Raw genomic sequence first — 22,762 nt, forward strand, 5'->3', positions numbered from 1 at the left:
TATATATATAAAATTAGACAATTCAACTAATTGGAACTTGCACCTACATAAATTTATTTGAATGTAGATAAGTCAACAAAAAGGAATAATAACAAATACTAAAAATCTTTTATTATAAATACACTTGAACACATCAAATTGCTCTTAATCTATTTACATTTTATCTTTTACAGTAAGAAAAAAAATATCTTAAATTTATCACAAGATATGGACGGAGTATTTCAGATTTTACAAATAGGTATTTAACGAGTAGTTAATGATATGATCTAAGTAAATTATGACATTTTTATACTCGAACATTAAGCTGTTTTTATGCCAACATAAGTTATTTATTTACGTTTATATTTAACTTTACAACACAGTAACTGAAATAATCTGGAAAGCAGCCTAATCCCTTTTAAGATATCTTGTCAACTACTATATTATGGTAAAGACGTTATGTCATAACTTATAAGATTACATACCTAAACTGTTAGGCTAAATTTCAGAGTAACTTGGTGTGGTGTGTACTGTGACTTTCCTATTCAGTCAAAATTCGTATTTTTGGCATATAGTACCAGACTTAGTGCCATGCTTAGCACTAGGTCTCAAATATAAATGGTGTGTACAATGTAGCACAATCTTCACAAACTTTAAGATATGAGGATCATGCTACAATAAAATATAATTATTACCTGTTTATAAAAGAAGTTTAGACTACTTTTCGTTCAAACAGTCTTTAGTTTAATTGAAAATATTTATAGAAAAAATCTGTTTTAAATATCACTCAAAAACCACTTGTTAAAAGCCATTTGCAACTACCAAATAGTGTAAAGGTATAAAAATAAATTGATTATCAAGATATAAATTCAGTAATGATATTAAGTACATAATTATAAAATATCACAGTGTATTCATATTTTGAGCCTTTACAACAATTCTATTACATAGCAGTTTTAACATTGTAAATAAGAACTAGAATACTTATGAAGAGCATAGAATGGAATGAAGTTGCTTTGCCTGCAGAGTTACAAAGGTCACCATTACAGAAACACATGTACACTTTTCTATGGTTCCACATAGTGTAAGCACATCTTTCCTCATCATCGCTAGGAGATCTCTGAAGACACATTCTTTGTGTTGCCGCACCATAATCTAGAAATATGTTATAATTTAGAGATGTATTAAACCATGTTTCGAGTTAACAAGGTCTCGATTTAACCTTTCTTTTTAAGGAAATTATTCTACTTTTACAAGTCAAATAATATAAACACATATGACAACTACTGTACACATACATCCTAAAAACAATTAAGATAGGCACTTTCATGTCAATTTAGTGCCAAAACAAACACCTTATAATCACATACATGTATGGCTAATGCTTATCTTTTACTTTACTTGTGCTGCCAAAGGTTAATGTTAGAAACAAGTGTTATTTCTAAAATACTTTTTGAAATATATCCTTGACATATTAAAAAGCTTTATATAAGTGTTATCAAAAAAAAGTATTGTATGAATCATTCATCTATATTATCAATGACTCATTCAAGTTATTAATATAATTTCAAGTCTTCCCATCTCTTACATTGTCTATATGTTCTTTGACCACACATACATTTTAAAGAATACTTGAAATTATTCCAAGCTGAAATTTGAATCCTAAGCCCTTATGATGAGCAACAGATCACAGAAATAACTTCACATTTAGCTTATAATCTAGTCACTAACTTACCATCCGTCCTAAATGCCCCTGTGGTACCCTCAATCATTTTTCCACACCATCCAGAAGGGCATGCTACAACGTGTATCCCTATCTGTGTCTCAGTTTCTGTAACATTTGTTGGAAATGGGTCCCCACATGACCCCAGTTCTCCTCTTGATCTACATCTTATACACCTCTTGTTTAAACCTAAAGAACAATGGGATATATCAGATAATGATTCCTGAGTTGTAAACTCAGGAATCTATATATATAAACAATATATAACTCAAATCTCGTACATTTTAAGAAAGACATTTTATTAACAATATGTCTAATCTATTTTCAATAAACTTATACTTACTTTCAGGAAACTTACTTGTAATAATTGATAGAAGCTATAGTGCAAAGTTAATTCAAATACTACATTATACATTAATGTTATTATAGTACTTTTGATTCCTACGTTTAATAAAAAAAATTGATATGAGATAATACTTTTCACTTTTTACCTTGAAAACACATTCGTGTCAATAATAATATATCAAACAACTCACCATTAACAAGTACGATAGAGAGAAGTCCAATAAAACATATAATAAAAAATATTCGGCTCATGTTGCTTCATATATAGATAATTATATAAAATTCTTACTCATTTTCAATTAGATTAATGGAACATTCAATATGGAACACATCGGGATTTCTCTTAAATGTTATTGTAGTTTGGACATTGTAATATAACCATAGACTAAAAAGTCAAACAAGTTGACAAATTACAAAAGTCAGCTCAACATCAGCTGTCACATATGCAGATGACCCACAAAGAAAAACTACGAATACATGTGGAATTTCAACCCTTACACGTCTTAGGAAATACCTAATTCTCTAACTGGTTGTTTTATATGAATGTATTTTGACAATGTCTACCTGATGCTATATATATTGATAATTAATCGTTAACGTGTGATAAGAAAGTCATTATATTAACCAATTACTAATAGACGCTAGATACCGCTTTATAATTCCGTATTGAAGATTTGATAATTAATGATTGTATTGTAGCATAATTTTAATTTGAAAAACATCAGTAGGTAATCAGTAATAATCAGTCATCAATCATTCGCAGAATATTTTTAACCAAAAGTTAACCTGGTATGTTCCCTATACAATTACTATTATAAAATATATGCGTGACGTCTTTTTTCAAGTCTTTTCAAAATAATTTAATTAAGACATTTATGAATTTAATTTCGCAAAACATCTTTTAAATGTTTTCTTTCGGGTTAGGCTATAATTTGATTTAATAATTATTGATGAAATTATCATTGAACGCCTCTTAATCGTTATAAATCTATATATATAAAAATCAATTGCTGTTCGTTAGTCTCGCTAAAACTCGAGAACGGCTGAACGGATTTATCTTATCTTGGTCTTGAATTATTCGTGAAGGTCTAGGGAAGGTTTAAAAGGTGAGGAAAATTCGAATAATTGCCGGGAAAATCCTCAAAACAGCATTTTTCTATTTCCCATACAAACGTTTTCTAAATAAAATGGAGAGTCAATTTGTAATTTATTACCGCTGCATAAAGTTCAAATTCGCGTGCGCGTTGGAGGACCTTATATCGCGTTCTGAAACTCAACAAGTGAAAGTGAATCGCGAACGCGACAAAATTGCATAGTCTCAAAATACATAGTACATAAATAAACACAATTTTAGCTAACTTCAGTTGTTACTCTGTCCGATTATTTTTTTATTTTAGCTAACTTAAGTTGTTACTCTGTCCGATTATTTTTTTAATAAGACTATATAGAAATCGAAAGATAAATCAATAATAATAAAGACAAATTAAATTATGGTTTCCTTCAAATCAGTCGACACCGTAATGAACCAGGATGACGTAATCAACGATCCCACTGAGTTTTTAAATTCACTGGAATTGCCTGGATTACCACCTCACAATTTGCAGTTAAAAGTAGGATCAGTTGTCATCATGCTGCGTAACATTAATCAACCTCGACTATGCAATGGAACAAGACTGGCTGTGAAAAGACTGATGAATAACGTCATTGAGGCGACAATCATAAAAGGAAAATACAAAGGAGAGGATGTCTTGATCCCGCGGATACCGATGATTCCAACGGACTTACCATTCGATTTTAAACGCTTACAATTTCCAGTACGTCTGGCCTTTGTGATGACCATAAATAAATCGCAAGGACAGTCTTTAGAAGTTTGTGGAATCAACTTGGAGTTTCCCTGTTTCGCGCATGGACAATTATACGTCGCGTGTTCGCGCGTCGGAAAACCGTCTTCTTTGTTTATTTACGCACCACAAAACAAAAAATATAGTTTATGAGAAAGCTTTAAATTAATTAACAGACTGTATTTTCACAGTGTGTGTCTGTGAATATCAAATTTAAACCTTATAAATAGCCAGTATTTCAGGAAAACTCTGATTTCTAAGTAAGCAACATGATGTATCGAAAATAATAATAAAACTTCATGCTTTATTCAATAAATGCTTTTTCATTAATAATTATTTTGTTTGTTTTAAAATCATTTTATACAAAAGATTAGGTCTTTTATTTATCGATGAGGCAGTACGAAGTCTGCCGGGTCAGCTAGTACGTTATAAATTTATGTATGTACGGACTCCGTTTCCGCACTTAGACTCTCAATAGGTCCGTTGTGCGTTCGTTATAAATATAATTAATATAGCCATTTTTATATAAACTTTGTTGGTGTTAGCTTATATCCGAGAATTATTTACGCCGGCTTTTTCTCTTGGTCTACATCCTCTTTTTTTAGCTTTACGCAGGTTGCAGAGCGTATAGCCACATACAAAGGTAAGGAAATAACAATAAAGAAAAAGAATTTTACTTCGAACGAAAATTACATCGGATAAAGGATAGGATCAGCAGGATATATAACTATTTCTAATACAGTATACTACATTATGAAAAGTAATAGGTAAGAACATTAATTAATAAAATATAACATATTATAGAAAATTATTTGTATACATATGTACTTATAATTTTATATTATTTACATTAAGAAATAAACATACAATTTTATCATCCCTTTCCAGTCCTATCATAGCCATGGGTGAATTTAAAATCAAACTATGTGGGGGTGCCAGGCTAGTAATAGCTTTGCTCCACTGCAGATTGACTTACCTACTTGATGATGTCAATCTCTGCATCCACAATGATGGCTCTGCGACTCGCAGGGTATACCCTAATCAGAATCCCAAATCTGCAGTGGATCTCACCCTCTACTCCCCTAACCTAGCCTCGCAACTAACTTGGATCGCCCTTGAGTTCACCTATGGTAGTGATCATTTTCCTATAATTATTTCATCATACAATAATCCACACACAACAATCAAAACACAATCCTTATCCCCTCTCACCAAAACTCCCTATTAAAATATAATCTCAAAAAAGCAAACTGGAAAGATTATGCCCAATCCGTTGATTACATGGTGCCGGATTTGGAATGTGAAGAAAATGTCCTGTCTTGTATATGATAAATTTTTAAATACCCTCAATCTTCGGCCGATTCTGAGATCCCTAAAAAACACCCTCCTAAAAATCATCTGCTTTCCTCTCCCTGGTGGGATGATGAATGCAGTGATTTGTTTGGAATTAGAGAAAGGCTGCAGAGAAGTCTTACGCAGCCTGCATGTCTCAGGAGAACTTTAATAATTATGAAAAGAATGATGCTAAAATTAAAAAATCCAAAAAGTAAAGGTTTAGTTGGATACAATTTTGTGAATCTTTTAGCCCTCGCTCTCTATCCACTATTGTGTGGTCCACCATGTTGATCCTTTTCAAATTACCGTTCTGGCTGGCTTAACAACTTCGCAGGCAAACTGGCTCCACCTTTCGTTCCCTATGTTGACTCTTTCTAAGTTCTACGCCAGTTTCAGCTACCGATGAAATGGATGCTCCCTTTTCCTTCTCTATGCTTCAAACTGCAAGATGGCGTTCCATGGGCCACCTGGCTAAACCAAATGACAAAGCTAAACTTTAATACCTAAAAATAATCATCAAATGTTTTGTACCTAACTGGTATTATACCGACATCTTCGACATCTCAAAAAGTCATTCCCATTCTCAAATCTGGAAAAAACCCTTCAGATTCAAAGTCATATCGACTCATAACTTTGCCTTTTACTTTAGCTAAAGTAACTGAACACCTTAAAAACTGACTAGAATGGTTAATGGAAAATAGAAATATTCTCCCCTCCTCCCAATTTGGGTTCCGGAAGGGTGTGCGTACCACAGACAGTCTCAGTATACTGACAACAAACATTCGCCTAGCCTTTAGAAAAGGAGCACCTTGAGGGGGTTTATCTTGATATTGCTTCTGCATATGACAATGTCCTACTTCCGGCGCTCAGGCAGAAACTACTTAAGCGGACTGTACCTTCGAGGATGGTACATCTCATATGTAAACTGCTATTTTGCAGATCTATCCTTATATAGCATCAAAATACCTCAGAATACGACATACTCGTCTGGAAAGGTCTCCCTAAAGGCTCAATTCTTAGCCCTCTGCTCTATAGCATTTTTACCCATGACCTCGAACTGTCTGTTACCAGTTTTTGTAACATTTTACAATATGCTGATGATATTGTCCTCTATCACAGCTCAAGCAGTATAGGGGAAGTATCCTGTCGTATCAATTCTGCTTTGTATTATCTAGGCCAGTGGTTGTTTGACCATGGCTTCTCCATGTTAGTGGGCAAATCTCAGGCAATGGTGTTTACAAGGAAAATATACATTCCCACCTTACTGATTTTATTTGAAAATCAAGCAATCAACCTGACAGATAAAGCAAAATTTTTATGATATGTGAAAGAGGTATTGAGAGCAGTTATTTTATATAATGCCTTAGTTCGTAGTCATATGGATTACGGTATGTTTGTTTCAAATTCAGGTTTCAAAAATTCAGGTGCCTTAGAATTATTCTAGGTGCAATGAAATCCTACCCCACTAATGCTTTGCAGCTTGAGTGCGTTGGTCCTCTATACATTCGTCGGCAGTATTTATGTGATCGCTTTGTTAGCAAGATGTTACAGATATCTTCCTACCCTCTATGTTATCGATTAGCCCAACTATCACAAGCTCCTTGCATCCGTAACTCCTTCTCCTATCTGCTAGATAGTTATCTAAATTATACAAGCCTCCCTAACCCCCTGATATCTGTATGAACGAAAAGAAAGGATGATTAGCTTAGTCGTCGCCCCGGTGATAAAGTAGCCGGGGAAGGTAGGCTTATTAGGAAAAAAAACCCCCTACTATCTTTCCCAAGAAATCCCCTATATTCTACTCCTTATAAAGCCCTGGTATACACACCTCCCATTTTCACAGACCTTGATCTGATCAAAGGTGCCCCATATACCAACATAAAATTATAAAGTTATATTAATCAAAATTTGTCAAATCATCTTATTTACACTGACGCATCAAAGGTGCCTCCAGATGTCTGTGTTGGTGCTGCCTGTTGGGTACCTCGGTATAGAATTATCCTGCAATTTAAATGTCCTCCCAAGTCTTCAGTGTTCTGCAAACCTGCAACGACTTTAACACTATTGTGTGGAAAATTCACTGCCATTACTTGTAATCATACGCCATAAGATGGCGTTCTTCTAACTTTTAAAAGTGGACCGCATCCAACAGGTAAATTAATATTTTTCGTAACTTCTTCATTTGACCACTCAGCAGGTATGCTTCACACTTAACACTGATTTGAACTGATTGTAAAGCAGGACTATTTAGGAATGAATATGTGTCTTGGTAATTATTAACAGACAGAGACAGTCTATTACGGCCAATTCATTTTAAGATTCCGTTACCAATATTGTGTATAGAATTTATTCGTACAAATTCTTACAAGGCCGGCAACGCACTCGTCAGCCCTCTAGCATCGAGAGTTCATGGGCGGTGGTATCACTTAACATCAGGCGAGCCTCCTGCCCCTTGGCCCCCTGTTCTATAAAAAAAAATATTTCCTTGCCCATATAATTCCCATTACGTCTCTTTTTACGACAATGAGACCAATGTTTGTTTACAGTGGCTCTCCGTTTTCTAGCACCACTGCCCGATTTTACTGATCCGTCTGTTTCCATGCCAGACTCGTCATTAGAAACAGTCTGTCAAAAGACAATAAAATGTCTCCTATTGGTCAAAGCACTATTGAGACCGCCACATTTTCTGGACAAATTCAGTGTAATTTAAGTCTCATTATTTAGTCTAAGAAGCTAAAATTATTGAATTTGATCCGCACGTATTATGGCTAGAATAAACATGAATTGTTTTAATTTATTTATATTATAAATCACTTATGATATGTTTGTACTACATAATTTAAATAAATTTACTCAAGTACTATCTTTTAATATTTTTTAGTGACGCCTACAAACTTGGTTTATTGGATTTAAATTCTATCTATTATATTATATTAATATTCTATTTTTAAGTCTATATTTATTATAATGAAGGTTTTGACATGTTATACAGTGAGTATATTATTTTAAGCTATTCAATCGGAGTTCAAACAGTTTTTGTTTAAATTTGTGACATTTACTGTGGTCTGTGATGATGTGATCTGACACGGCGGTGGCGCTTTCTTCTTCAAAATCAAATTTACGACGTCAACATGGCGGATAAGTGGGAAAGTAAGTTTGTTTAAATATTTTTTCTAAATATTTAATGTTTCAATCCACAAAAGACTCGTTATTCATTAAAATCAACTTTACCCATCTTACATCTCTAGGTGTTTTAATAATGTGTTAACGATTTTTTATAAACTGACAGAGGTTTCGTATTCGTTAAACACAATATTCAAAATTTGAAAAAATTTAAATTTGCTGCAGAATTGTCACACTAAATTTAACTAATTTAAATCATTAGAACTTGTTAACATCGACAGTTAATTTATATTGGTATGATTAATTATTAACTATATTACTAAAATATTTTTTTTATTTCCATCAACAGCAAAGCAATCTGATGAAAAACCTACAAAATTCCTAAATGTGAAGGATGAGCCTATGGATATTGAATTACCTGAAGAAGATGACGTTCCGCTTGCGTTCGGCCCTGCTGCACTTGGACTGCATAGAGTGGGTACTCAATTACCGCCAAAACCGACGCCAAGTGAACCAATGCAAAAGCTTAATGCAAGAGGAATGCCTGCTCGCATACGCAAAAAAAATCGTTTCATATTTGTTGATGATTTTGTAAATACTTCTCCTCCTAGGCAGTCACCTAAACGTAGCCCTAAAATACTTAAAACTCCTTCAAAAATATCCAATTTCAAAAAACAAAAATCACCTTCTAAATCTCCTGTAAAACCCCAAAAGTCCATTGAAAAAAATGAGGAAAAAGTGGATATTGCATCTCCAGATCCCAAAAGCGGACAAAGAATTGGTATGAGACTCAGAAATCTTTTAAAACTTCCAAAGGCACATAAATGGGTATGTTTTGAGTACTTTTATAGTAACATAGATAAAGCTTTGTTTGATGGAGAGAATGACTTTATGATTTGTCTTAAAGAGTCTTTTCCTAAATTAAAATCAAGTAAATTTTCTAAATTGCAATGGGCAAAAATTAAACGAATGATGGGTAAACCTCGTAGGTGCTCACAAGCGTTTTTCGAAGAGGAAAGAAGAGAATTAGAGAGAAAAAGGAGATTAATACGATACATACAGCAAAGGAAAACATCAGACATATGTGTCAAAGATTTACCCAATGAGATTCCCATGCAGTTAGTGGTTGGAACAAAAGTAACAGCTCGATTACGTAGACCACAAGATGGACTATTTACAGGTGTTATTGAGGCGGTAGATACATCTAATAATACCTATAGAATAACATTTGAAAGGCCTAAATTAGGGACACATTCTGTCCCTGATTATGAAGTTCTATCAAATGATAATCCTGATTCCATACTTTTATCCAGTATAACACAAAAATTTAGACCTCGTCCATTGCAAGATGCATTAAACTCATACCAATTATCATTAACAAAGAATAATCAAGGAGACCCAATGATAGGGTGCAATGATATTTTAAATCAAATTGATAATACAGTTGGTCCTTATCCATTTGGTTTTCTGGAATTAATTGTGAAATTAACAAAGATATTGCAAATAAAACGTAGTAAGATCAATAAATTGAAGGATTTAAATAGTGAGGCTGAAAAACGAAAATCTTTTGACCAAAAAACACCTGAGGACTTTGAAAGGAAATATGCTGCAATTGTGATTGAGCTTGAGCGAATGAACATGGACTTGCAAGGATATATCAACGATATTCAAGTGTATTGCCAACAGATAGCTCCAGGTCCAAGTCTAGCTGCTATGTTAGCACCATCTCACTTAAGAGAAAAATGCCGTGAAGAAGCATCTGAACTAGTGCAGAATCACAATAATGGCGCAGTAAAAGATAGAAATACAGTAGACCTAATTACTGACTTAACAGCCCTAATGTTACAAGTTAAAAGCCTTTCAAATTCAGATCAAAATGCTTATGAACTAAGTGTTTTGCAAGGAACAATGGAACAAATAAAATTGAAATTACCAATAAAATACCAAAAAATATTTCAAACTAGTGTTGAACCTCACATGCAAAGAATTCAAATGGGTTTAGGTCAAATATCAACTACTAGCTTGATTGTATCATAAATTAACATATGTTTATGAAGTATCTTGTACAAAGTTAAATTATATTTGAAATTGAAAACATATTTGTAGTAGTTATTTTACAAAAATGTGTAAAATATTTAATACATTTTAACAAAATGGGATAAAGATTATTGTTTAAATAAAAAATTATTTGGAATATTGTATTTAATTACAAAAAAAGAAACCAAATTATATAATATAATCATAGTGTCTTCATGTCATAAAACACTTGTTCAGTAACGAAAGAACAAGCAGTCTTGACACAATAGTTTCCCTTAATTTAAATTCATAAGGTGAAAATGGAATTTCTGGGTAGCCAGATTTCCAGAATAATGGATACACACCCATTACAATGTAGCCTTTTTTGTTACAGGCTATTGTTATAAAATTATATTACCATGCTTGTAATTTATCATAATCATTAATTTATCATATTCATTAATTTATTACAACTAAATAAATCACCACTTTTTTTATTTCCATTTTGGATTTCACGTAATGAACTTATCTGATCATTCTACTGTTTATAGTTATTTAATTTCTCTAACAACTCATCTGCTTCCTCTGATGTCTTTACCCTAATAAGAACAGGGGTTGGAGGTGGTTTTGCATCAGGTGTGGGAATGCAAACTAGCATTACATTATTCTTGCCCATACGTTGAGTAGGTACAGAAGTGGCAAGAACCAAATTGAGCAAAATGGTTCCTAAAGATGTATTTGCTCTCACTAATAGTTGATGCTTTCTGCTATCTTCAATTTTTTTTATATACAACGTACCTACACCTTTGTCAACAAAGTTACCATCTTTTTTAACAAATATCTTGCACTTTCTTTCAAAAACACTGTTTTCTTCTACCATTGGTGTGTATTCAACTTTAGGAGGTTCATCTTCATCTTCCTTAGTTTCCTCATTACTCTCATCTTTTCTTTGTATATTTGAATTAAAGCTAAAAGGTTTACCAGCACCAAATGAGAATTGTGAATTGCCATTAATATTAGAAACAATTGGTTTTGTTGCAAATAATGAGGTTTGAGGTGAATTATTAATGCCAAATGTAAATCCGCCACTACTTGTAGTTGGTGTTGAATTAGCTACTGAAGAACTTCCAAAAGAAAATCCAAGTGTTGGACTTTGAGTAGTACTTGAAGATGTTGTGGTACTCTGCACTTGTGGCATATTACTAAAAAGTGAACCCATATCTTTTGCTTGGGTATTATTAGATGTCGGTGTTCCAAATATCATATTTGTGGATTTCTTCTCTTCTGGAATTGGATGTGTAGACTCATTAGAAGTAACAGAGGTCTGAGAAAGTATATTATTTGATTGTGCAGCAGTACTTGAAGATGTTGTGAAGCTCTGCATTTTTTGCATGTTACCGAAAAGCGAACCTATGTTTTTTTCTTGTGTATTATTGGTTGTAGGTGTTCCGAAAATCATACTTGAGGATTTCTTCTCATCTGGTTTTGAAATTGTAGACACAGGAGTAGTAGCATGAGTATGAGAAAGTATATTATTTGATTGTCCAGCAGTACTTGAAGATGTTGTGAAGCTCTGCATTTTTTGCATGTTACCGAAAAGCGAACCTATGTTTTTTTCTTGTGTATTATTGGTTGTAGGTGTTCCGAAAATCATACTTGAGGATTTCTTCTCATCTGGTTTTGAAATTGTAGACACAGGAGTAGTAGCATGAGTATGAGAAAGTATACTATTTGTATGTGCAGCAGAACTTGAAAAAGTTGTGAAGCTCTGCACTTTTGGCACATTACCAAAAAGAGAACCCATGTCTTTTGGTTGGGAACAATTAGGTGAAGGTGTTCCAAATACTATATTAGAAGATTTCTTCTCTTCTGGTGTTGAACTCATAGATTTGTGAGAAGTTGCACCAGTTTGAGAAAGAATATTATTTGCTTGTGCAGCAGTATTAGAAGTTGTGAAACTCTGCTCTTTTGCCATTTTACCAAAAAGTGAACCCATGTCTTTTGCCTGGGTATTATTAGATGCAGGTGTTCCAAATACCATATTTGAGGATTTCTTCTCTTCTGTTGTTGAACTTGTAGACTTATTAGAAATAACAGCTGTATGGGAAACAACATTATTTGCTTGTGCAACAGATGGCATTTTAGGACTTTTCACATTCTGTGCAAAATCACCTTGGGCTCCATCTCTGTTAAAATATTCAGCTCGAATATTTTTGAGATGGTTTTCATAGTCTTTAAAAGTTGGAGAAAGAATACAGAGTGGTAATTCATCAACATTTTTTTTTATCCATTTAGAGAAAGATATATTTAAGCCTGCTAGGTTTTTATAATAGTTTAATGTTTTTTCATCAGTTGGATCACACTTTATAATGATATAATCATCGTCAGTATCATTCTTTTGACTTTTATTAGTATCTATAATAAAATGACACTTATGACTTGGAGATGCTGAACATGTATTCGAAGATGATGGCAGCTTAACAGATTTGTTAGAAATAATATTTTCAGCTTGGCCGCTAAATATATTGTTTGTTGTTTGTGATACAGGGTTATCAGAATTTCCAGAATGTGGTTTATATGTAAAGTTATTAGTGTTGATTGGCGTTGAAGTAGTATTTTTGAATGGACTTTCACTATTTTTAACATTTGTTTGATTTTCTACAGCTGTAGATTTGGTTGAACTAGAAGTTGTTTGTAGACTTGGATTTTCAAATTTAGATGGTGCTGGCTTAGAGACATCTGACGGCGTAAATAACCCTTTACTTTGAGGAGTAAATGTCTTTGATGTAAAAAGAGTTGATGATCCCTCTTTATTATTGACATCTGTATTTGTTGTTTTATTAAATATATCTGATGGTGTAAATAGTGCTGTACTTTGATTTGAGAATGTCTTTGATGAAAAAAGAGATGATCCCTCTTGATTACTACCATCACTTGATTTACCATTAGTTAAATTTGCCAAAAAGTCAAAGGAAGTCTTTTGTGTTTTATTGAACCCTCCAAAGCCACTGAATACACTTTTCTGTCCCTGTAAAATGAAATGACTTTTTAAAATATTGTTTGTTTTAATAGTGTGAATCAGAGACGTACTGTATATTCATGCAAAAGGTGAATATGTAAACCTTTTTAAAAAATTACCTCGGCGGTCGTGACGTTGGATCGTCGTTTAGCGGTCCTAATAACACGTTTATCAAGTACTTCTTTTGATGCAATTCTAAAACCTTCGCTTTCCTCCGGTTCATCATCTTCTTGGTCCCAGTTGTCGTGATTTAATTCAGTTGTAGCTGTCCGCTTCGCGGACATGATTGATGTGTGATAGTTCTACTAAAAATTGCAATATCACATTCGTTTCCGGACCTCAGGATTAATCAATTTTGTATTTTTGTAACTCTGAAATAAACAAAATATTAAGTCTATACTACTTAAATTTACAAAACCTACTTAAACATTATTAATCGTACAGTAATATGTTAATAAATTTGCATACACACATTTTATTGAAGTTGTTTAAATATATCAGAAAAATGGAACCACATTTTCCATTTCGTTTGGTTTCCATAGAATATAGAACCATCAACCAGAGATTGTAGCAATATTATTAATAACAGTCAATGCGGAGTAACGTTTGTTCTATTATTTATCTAGAATACTACCAACAGATAAAAAATCAAGAATATCTTCGTGACCTGTGAAATTATCCTTTAATTTTTCCTATATTTTTCGGACTAATGTTTGACTTTTTGAGTGAACATTAAAATTGCTCTAAAATTACTTACGACTTTAATTTTGTTTTTCGTTTTGTGTTTAGTTTAAAGTCTTCACAAAACTTGTGTAAAGAATTATATGACTTTTATTTCAATTAACTAAAGTTTAATTTCAATTAAAAGCAAGTATTTGCTGAGTAAACAGTGTGTTATTTATAATAAAAGGACGCGAATGAATTAGTACTTCATTTTGTTCGACTAAAATTTTATACTTAATAATTTTATGTGTTATAACTATGGAAGTATCAAATGAAATAAAAGAAGATATTCGAAGAACACAAACACAGCTAAAAAATGCCATTCAAGTACATCAGGTATTTTACAATAACATAAAAGACAAAAAATGGTGTTTGTACATAGATTTTTCTTGTATTTATTTTTTTTTCAGATCTGGGTAGCGCGTCTCCAAGAGGACGAAAGTGTAAGTTACATTTTTTATTTTAGATTATATTTTATTTATATGTTCATATTTTGTTTGTTTGCAAATAAAACTTGAGAATTTTCCTGTAATTAATTTATAAACATGTTGTTCTAGAATTCAGACTTAAAAAATAAAGTAAATGAAGCTGAACAGGAAATCGTAGCTATCGGACGTTCTCAAGTAAGTATATTTGAATTATAAATTATATTAACATAATTTGTTTTTATATTGTTTTATTTTGTTATAGAAATTAGTGGTGGATAGACTGCGAAGAGAATTAGAACTGTATCAACAAAGACTTAGAGCAAAAAATAAACAAGTCAGTATAGAAAAAGACAATCATTATATTGCTCAACAACTGCGTGAACATCAATTTCAATATAGAAACAGGAATCGGACAACATCTCTTCTCAAACCCTCAGTTCTTAACGAGATTCAAATAAAAACTGAAAACACTAATGAAGATCTTAATGTGTCAGATACAGAAAATGAAACAAAGCCACTCAATCATGACCACATAAACAATGATGATGTAAACTGCAAAGAGAGTTTTGTAAAAAATTTTCCACAATTGCAAAATTTAGTTCACAGTGAAAACAGCAATTTTGAAAATGCGCTGAATAAAGTGAAGGAAGTTTTTCTGTGAGTATGTTTTTATTTTTGTTTGTTAAGTAAATCATAAATTACTACTACAGTGTATGTGAAAAAGATGCTAAGTTAAGAAAAAAATTAATTATAGAAAAATCTAGCTAACTACAATAGCAAATATCATTAATATAAAAATTTTAGGATCATTTTTATTTAATAATATAAGCAATTCTTGTGTGGTTTAAAGGCAAAATTTTCATTACCTAATTTAAATATATATTATAGCCTATGTAACATATAGTAGTAGTTCAACCATATACTTTAAAAAGATAATATTTTGGTTATCATAATAATTCTGAATATGAACTTTACTGTACAATATTTCTTAGCCAGGTTTTGGGCAATGGTTAGGTACATGTATGATTCAGTGTTGAGACAAAGTGTTAAGTATGATTACTGTATCTCAAATCCAAGTAAGTTTTGGACATATCAGAGCATGAGCATGAGTTTGTTCAATTATTTTATTGATTTTTCTATGTATTATAGGTCATACATGTCTCATAGGACAAAATTAATTTTGATTTGGATAACACTCACAATATGATACAGCAGTCAAAATCTATTATAGCAACATGGATGGTACTACTATTATTTGGTTGTAAAAACCGATAGTTGTATATAATATTTTGTTTATATACAGTATGTTTCTCTAACCAATTTTGTCGTGAACGGTTTTGACTGTATTTAAATAAATTCAGTATTATCTTGTTTAACCTATTTGTATAGATTTTCTTTAGATTGTTTAGGTCAGAATCGATATGTCAGCTTTAGGATTGTTTTTACTAAATTTTAAAAATTTCGCTTCACATACTAGTAAAAACAGGATTGATTCATATTTTTTAAATTATTTAAGGGGAACGAAATTTGACGACAATGACTGGCCGGATAGAACGGATTCAGATTCTTCAGCTCTTAGTGAACCATCACTGGTCTCGTCACCACCCCCTTTACCCCAACCTGGTGAGCCAGTTTCTAAAGAAATATTCATGAGGTAATTATTTTTAATAAAAAAAAGATTAATATGTAGGCGTTATTCCTATTATTTAAATGAATTATTTGGTATATCCAATCAATAATTTTGTTTATTACTGTTTATACGTAACGATTTCAGTATTTACGCATACCATTGACAAGCAAATTCTTCATTGTAAATTTTATGTATGTATTATATTGATGGTAATGTTTCACCAATATTTCTGTAGTGGATATAATTAAAGACTATTTATTATTGGTCTAGTGGTTGAAACGTGCGAAAAGTGATGCAAAAGTATCACTTTTAACTTTTTAAGGCAGTTTTTTAGCAAGTTAGAACCTGCTGCCCACTAAAGTATTACCGAAACAAATTAAATTAGGGTCCTTCAAGAGCTAATTCCTAAAAGGCCGGAAACGCACTTGCGTGCCATGTAACATCAGTTGAGCCTCTTGCCCGATTTCTCGCTGTTACATTTAACAAAAAAATTACATACAGAACAGATACAATAATACAAGACCCAGAACATAGAAATTCTTTTAAGTATTTTTTTTATGTTTTTTTTATTTCCCGAGTAGCAAGCGCTAGTAAGTATTTTTGTTGAACAGAGTATTACCTGGTATTTTGTAGAAACAGATATGGATACAAAATGAGACCTGGATTATTACTTAAAATTTTTGTTAACACGAAATATTTAAATTTTAAGGGCCCTTGGATTGGTGACGCCTTCACAAAAGGAGTTAATGGAGAAAAGATTAAATGAATGTCGTAAGAGATCGACGAGTGCCAATAGAAGTGATTTTGTTTACGGCAGTTTTGATATGATTTCTGTAAGTATTAGTAGTATTTATACATATACAGTAGAAACTCGATAAGTCAAAATCTAAGGGAACACAAAATATTTTAAGTTATAGAGGTTAATATATGAGTTAATGGTTAATAATTTTTCCTCAATGGTCTATGTGAGGGATAGTTTAATATAGAGGCAGGTATGTACATATATATGTATATACCCTTATTCCTATTTTTACTTGAATGCGTTAGAAGGATTGGATAAAACACAGAAATTTAAATAATTCTATTAAAATTTACACACGTTACATAAAAATAAAACAACAATTAAACGTTTTGTCTACTTAAAAAAGTCGGTGATTTTCTTTTGTTTTAAACAATTCACAGTTTCTAAATGGATTTGATTTTCAAAAACAAATAGAGAAGAGAATATATTATCTTTTATGTATGTAGTAAAAAATATATGCTAATGTATTTTGCATAGATAACTTTTATTCAATGTTATTGTTATCGATACACAAGAATACTCTTAATTGAATTAATAGATGGTACTCAGATGTCTGTCCCGACGGTACATTAGTACCTTGAAGAAACATAATTGTAATTAATTTGTATGTTTTGATTATGACTTAATGTTATCTTAAGTTTTTCGCATTAATTTTTGTTCATATAAGAAATATATGTATATATATAATACCAAAATTATCTCGATATTGCATTTATGACCAGTAAATTGGGCTTTGTGTAATTAGAAATGATACAAAAAAAAAACTTGGAGAAATGGTTTTCAAAAACTTTCATACCAATTAACATATCGTGATTTCTAACGTGTTGGTCTTAATATCTACTATAATATATCAATAGGGCAAAAACCCCTGCTATACAGGTATCGGTTGTAAATCGATTATATCAATTTGCAGAAGCGTAAGAAACTAAACCATTTTCCATATCTGCAAAACCACAACGACCCGCCCCAGACCCGATCAGCGAAACTGAGGAAACAGGTAAAAAATTGTGTCTAAATATTAAATTATTTATTTTTGTTACTTCCGCGATATTAATCTATGGCTAATTGTTTTTAGAAGTTAATTTATTTTATGCCTTTTTTTACGAAGGCCTTAACGTCGAATTAAGCAATTTATATAATAAAATTAGTTTTAAACGTTGTTAAAGAGGTTTTAATTATATACGCACTATCGGTTACCAAACAGAATTTTATATATTACTTTGGTACTTTGATTGGTAGGTACGATTGTTTAGATATACATATTTAAATTTTTGTACATGTAATATAAACGAATTCTAAATATTCTATACTATAGTCCGGTCAATTTAGACAATCAAAATGAAAGTGAAGGCACATCAAGGTGAAAATCACTAAAATTGTTTAAAACATAAGTTAAAAATAATATTTAAAAGTTAGAAAAAAAGTTATGATTTTTTATAGATAATTTTATGATCTACATTTTTGTCTTTAGGTATTTTTATGATAAAACTTACCGTTTTGCTGGAAATCGCGTTAAACTATTTTTTACCTTTGATATTGAATAAAAAAAATCCATATACGGGAATGGTGGGGAACTTTTAAATTTCACTGATTTTCAGCTTGTTGGGACTTAATGTACCTTCAGATGTCTAAATTGACCGGGCTACTAGGGTTTGGACAATCCTTTATTGTCAAAGTGACAAAAATATTCTATTGTGGTAGTAAAATTTGAAGAAGTTTTCTTTACAGAATCAGAGTAAATCATCGCGGGAAGGATCGCCATCAAGCTCCACAGATATTAAAGGTAGGTTTTAAACAATAATCGAAATAGTAAGTACTATGCCTGACGTAGCAATGAAAAGCGTGTTTTGACATAAAAATTAGTGTTTTCAAACGTAAAGTCTGTCATTTATCTATTGCATTTTTCACATAGTTTGACATTGTGATACGACATTGAGATACGATCTACAAAACGAGGATACAGACACAAATTGATTATTATCCTTATAAGTATTATACGGCTCTGATTGGTTGAGGCCAAACGATCGTCTTTCTTGCTTATTCTGATTCATTATTATATTATATATATAGACCATTATATGTCTATTTTATCCATAAAGTTATAAGAGTTTTACAGCATTCGAAAATTCAACATACTTTTCGTTTAATTAAATTTAACACATCACTTTCATATCTTAAGACGGTTTTTTAAATTTGAAACAGATACATGAATCTGAGGCCTAAAAGGTTATTTTGGGTATTGCAATTCAGTCATAGTACTGAACTTAATAATTATCTTATAGTACTTACATACGTTCATAAATTAAGTTCAGCTAATCTAACACGACATTCATTGACAACAATATATAAATATATATTAAATACTTTCAGCTTGGGGTAACAAACCACCATGGTTATCAACACTCCCTACTGGATTGTCAGTAGAGCCTGTATTTTCTACGAAGAAAGTATGTCATGGTTGTGGGAGAAATGGTAAGTGTAATGAATACCTTATATGTCAAAGTGACAGTGAGTTCGTTGCCAGTTCTCATCCGTTTTACTCTCTTATAATGTGGCTGTGAATTTTGAAGCATTTATATTTACTGATGTTCATAACCCATATGATTGTAAAATATTAGGAATGCAATAATAATAATATTAGCGTCACGAAGATGTGCAGCGTTTTTGTCGAAGAAAAGGGAGAGAGCGATGAGAGAGTGAGAAAGGGCGAAGGAAGCATGAAACGAAAAGCCATGGAGCGAGAGGTGGGAGGGAGCTATAGTGAGAAAGATTGAAAGAGAGAGTAAAGGAGATCGAGAAAAATACATGTTGTTGGTTGATGTATTCGTCGTTCTCCGCACAACGCCTTGTGTAGTAAACGAATTTTATTGATTCCTATTATCATTAGCATGTATACAGTGTGTAAACAGTGAATATAGATATACGAATACATGGAGTGCTCATATACACGAACATCTATTGGGGCTTATATTCTGTACATTGATTATTTACAAAAAAGTTTCACTTCTGACATGTGTACTTTGTACGCACGCACTTTTTTTATAACTGACACTGATCAGGTATTACGTAACGATTTTGGGGAGGGGTATTTTAAAATGTAACGATGCTTTATATGGCGGTGGTTCAATCTTTCTTTGTTCGTCGTAACATTGAAGTTTTTCTGATCTAATATGACTATTCTTAAAAGGCTGGCAACGCACTCGCGGGCGTTCTGGCATTGCGAGTGTCCATAGACGGCGCTTTTACTAATATCAGGCTAACCTCCGGTCACTAAGCAGTGTATATTTTTTATTTATTTATTATTAATACCAACCAACAATGAAGATATTTTGTGGTACTTTTCGCCACATAATTGTAATTTATATGTAAAATGGTCACGTGACGATCACATAACATTTTACAAATCGGGATTTTTACCTAAAAAGTATGAAATAGTAATAGTAATTTTCTATAGTAAAGGAAAGGCCGGTTACATATAGTTGTAAATGTACAGATGTGCCGTCCCTGCTGGTTTGGTGTAGCGCCTGTTCCGTGTGGCAGCACACGGGTTGCGGGGCAGGGGGGCGCTGTGCGGGGTGCCGTACCCCTCTGCCCGAACCCACCGCCGCCCCCTCGCCTCACGTGCCCCACGGCCACAAACAGCTCTATACAGGTAAGCACTCTAGGTTTTCAAGGAGAGCTTATGAATAGGTATTAGGTATATGTTATGTTCTTTGGGAAGTTGCTTCCTTTCCGACCTAGTTCTGCTCCCGAACAGCCCAAAGTAAGTAGTCTTAAAACTATGTTAAAAAAGCAGGTCGTCTATAAGCTCAAGACCAGAGCTTTAGTATTAACTTGTAAGTGGTGTTGATCCGCCGGAAACGCTTTATTTTTACAAACTCTTTCTGACTTAAACTTAAATAATCTTGGGTATATGTTTTTTTATTTGAATAGTTCTCAAGGTAAGGTTTTTGGATAGCCGATTGTTTTATGAAAATTATTTGGAGTTCTGTTCAAATAAATATTGATTTTCTCAACACTCATGCTAAGCAGTATTCTATGTGACTCCGAACACAGGATATGATGATCTGAGAACAAAATAATATTTAAATGATTTTTTTTAGATAAGTTAGCAGAACGCAAGCGCCTTCAAGAACGGAACATAGAGCTTTGCGTGGAACTGCGAAAACTGGAAGCTCGCGCTGCGTCACTGAAGGAAAACCTCGACGAGCACAACGCGGAGAAGAGACAGCTGTTGGCTGACCAGATCAAGACGCAGAGGAACCTTCAGAAACTGCTGGACTTCATCAGTCAGTTCAAGGAGACGTCGGTCAGTGTCAGCGAATCGGGAAGTGAAGTCAGCAAGAGTAATGAGGAATAGGTAATTGTAATTATTCAAATGGCTGCAAGAAAAACGATAGTTTTTTTTTTAGTTTTTAACATTCTTTACATGAAAAATATCATATTAAAGCACATGATTTAAAAAAAAATGAATATATTTTTCAAACATTCACAATACAATTGAAAAATCAACTTCATTAGAAAGAAAAAAAAATACAGTATTAAATTTTTTTTAATGTCTTAAACCTTACAGTTGAATTTGAATGCTTGTGTGTATTTATATTTTTGAAGGTATACCTTCTTCACGTCACAAACAAATCGACACCCTGAAGTTAGCTATAGTCAACATTTTAGTTTTTTGTAATATTTAAATAAATTTTGTTTAACTAAATAATGCGTTATAGTACAACTTTCAATGTATCAAATACATGTTTTCTGTTGTTTGTGTCGTTTTTTTCTAGAAATGAAGAATATTATATTTAATTAATTTAATAATTTATTTTTAATAATTATAATATAATATATATAATATAATAACTAATTAATATATTTTTTGAAAAGATTTTTATCTTTGTGTACGTAATAATAAGTACACATAGGTTTTTTTTAATTCCTGTAGAAAGCAAATTGCACTTATATCTTCAGTTTCATAGTATAAGTTTCAGTGGATGACAGTTAATACAAAACATTTGTTTCAGATGTTGTGGCTCCAGTGTTAAGTATTATAAGATTTGTTGATTACATTTATTTCGAATATCAATTCTATTTTATTTTTCAAGTTTTTGATTTTAGAATATTATTTAAGTTTCAAATGTTTTAGACTTAGGGAAATTACAATCAAGCTAATACTACAGACAAACAATTTTGCCTTCAAAAATTTATACATCGAAAAAAAAAGGTAAGGTCAAGTTGGTTTTTATACAATATGAATACCTAATTGCGCCCTTTTAACTAAAGTACACTTCACTTATTTTTTCTTCACACCTTAAACACAAAATAAGAGACGAAAGCGTACTTAGGTAAAGTGTTTATTGTGTCGGGTAGATACAGAAAATCACAAATATTAAAAATGTTATGTAGGTACCGACTTCCTTACATATTTAACTCGAAAAATCCGAATGAATAAATTATTAATTTGACGTTATTTTTATTATAAAACATGAATAGCTATAATCTACCAATTAGTCTACATTTTATAAAAAATATACAAATGATCGTCCCATGCCCCCTTGGGAGCTTTACACACTCGCTCTTACATGAGTTATTTTTGAACACAGTTCTTTAGTATTGCTTTTGGTTATCAAGTAATTAATGTTACTAATACTTCGATTTATTTTTCATATTGCATCTTATAATGTGGGTCTGAGAATGTAGAAAATTTGAATTTAAAACTTGTTTTTTTTTTTAAATAAAAAAACAGTTTTTTTCATTAATATTTAAGGATATAGGCCAGGTCTTTCAAGTCATGTTTTCGGGCA

General features: G+C 32.0%; 4 protein-coding genes across 5 annotated transcripts; 2 read left to right on the plus strand and 2 right to left on the minus strand.

Moving 5' to 3' along the window:
- Window positions 1-89: 89 nt before the first annotated feature.
- Window positions 90-2,567, minus strand: LOC110994076. Its single transcript, XM_022260568.2, has 3 exons — window positions 2,239-2,567; window positions 1,715-1,891; window positions 90-1,134 (listed from the first exon to the last, which is right to left on the minus strand). The coding sequence occupies exons 1-3, from the start codon at window positions 2,297-2,299 to the stop codon at window positions 923-925; spliced, it is 450 nt and encodes a 149-aa protein (XP_022116260.1). The 5' UTR covers window positions 2,300-2,567; the 3' UTR covers window positions 90-922.
- Window positions 2,568-8,258: 5,691 nt separating this feature from the next.
- On the plus strand, window positions 8,259-10,445 carry LOC110994028 (protein lin-9 homolog). Its single transcript, XM_022260501.2, has 2 exons — window positions 8,259-8,373; window positions 8,696-10,445. The coding sequence occupies exons 1-2, from the start codon at window positions 8,355-8,357 to the stop codon at window positions 10,381-10,383; spliced, it is 1,707 nt and encodes a 568-aa protein (XP_022116193.2). The 5' UTR covers window positions 8,259-8,354; the 3' UTR covers window positions 10,384-10,445.
- An 88-nt stretch (window positions 10,446-10,533) lies between these two features.
- LOC110993945 (nuclear pore complex protein Nup50) lies at window positions 10,534-13,969 on the minus strand. 2 transcript variants are annotated; one of them, XM_022260379.2, is made up of 3 exons: window positions 13,854-13,969; window positions 13,501-13,752; window positions 10,534-13,390 (listed from the first exon to the last, which is right to left on the minus strand). In XM_022260379.2, exons 2-3 carry the CDS (start codon window positions 13,663-13,665, stop codon window positions 10,901-10,903), a joined length of 2,655 nt encoding a protein of 884 aa, XP_022116071.2. In that variant the 5' UTR covers window positions 13,666-13,752; window positions 13,854-13,969; the 3' UTR covers window positions 10,534-10,900. The 2 variants fall into 2 exon arrangements, with proteins under 2 accessions (XP_022116071.2, XP_022116080.2); XM_022260388.2 differs by having other exon boundaries at window positions 13,824-13,933.
- A 145-nt stretch (window positions 13,970-14,114) lies between these two features.
- Window positions 14,115-22,687, plus strand: LOC110994087 (PHD finger protein 21A). The gene is made up of 12 exons (XM_022260581.2): window positions 14,115-14,440; window positions 14,515-14,547; window positions 14,662-14,727; window positions 14,795-15,189; window positions 16,049-16,186; window positions 16,872-16,995; window positions 17,878-17,961; window positions 18,693-18,747; window positions 19,335-19,436; window positions 20,458-20,616; window positions 21,068-21,324; window positions 21,983-22,687. Exons 1-11 carry the CDS (start codon window positions 14,363-14,365, stop codon window positions 21,322-21,324), a joined length of 1,491 nt encoding a protein of 496 aa, XP_022116273.2. The 5' UTR covers window positions 14,115-14,362; the 3' UTR covers window positions 21,983-22,687.
- Window positions 22,688-22,762: the final 75 nt, after the last annotated feature.

The sequence above is a fragment of the Pieris rapae genome, chromosome 17 (assembly GCF_905147795.1).
Source record: "Pieris rapae chromosome 17, ilPieRapa1.1, whole genome shotgun sequence".
Lineage (NCBI taxonomy): Eukaryota > Metazoa > Arthropoda > Insecta > Lepidoptera > Pieridae > Pieris > Pieris rapae.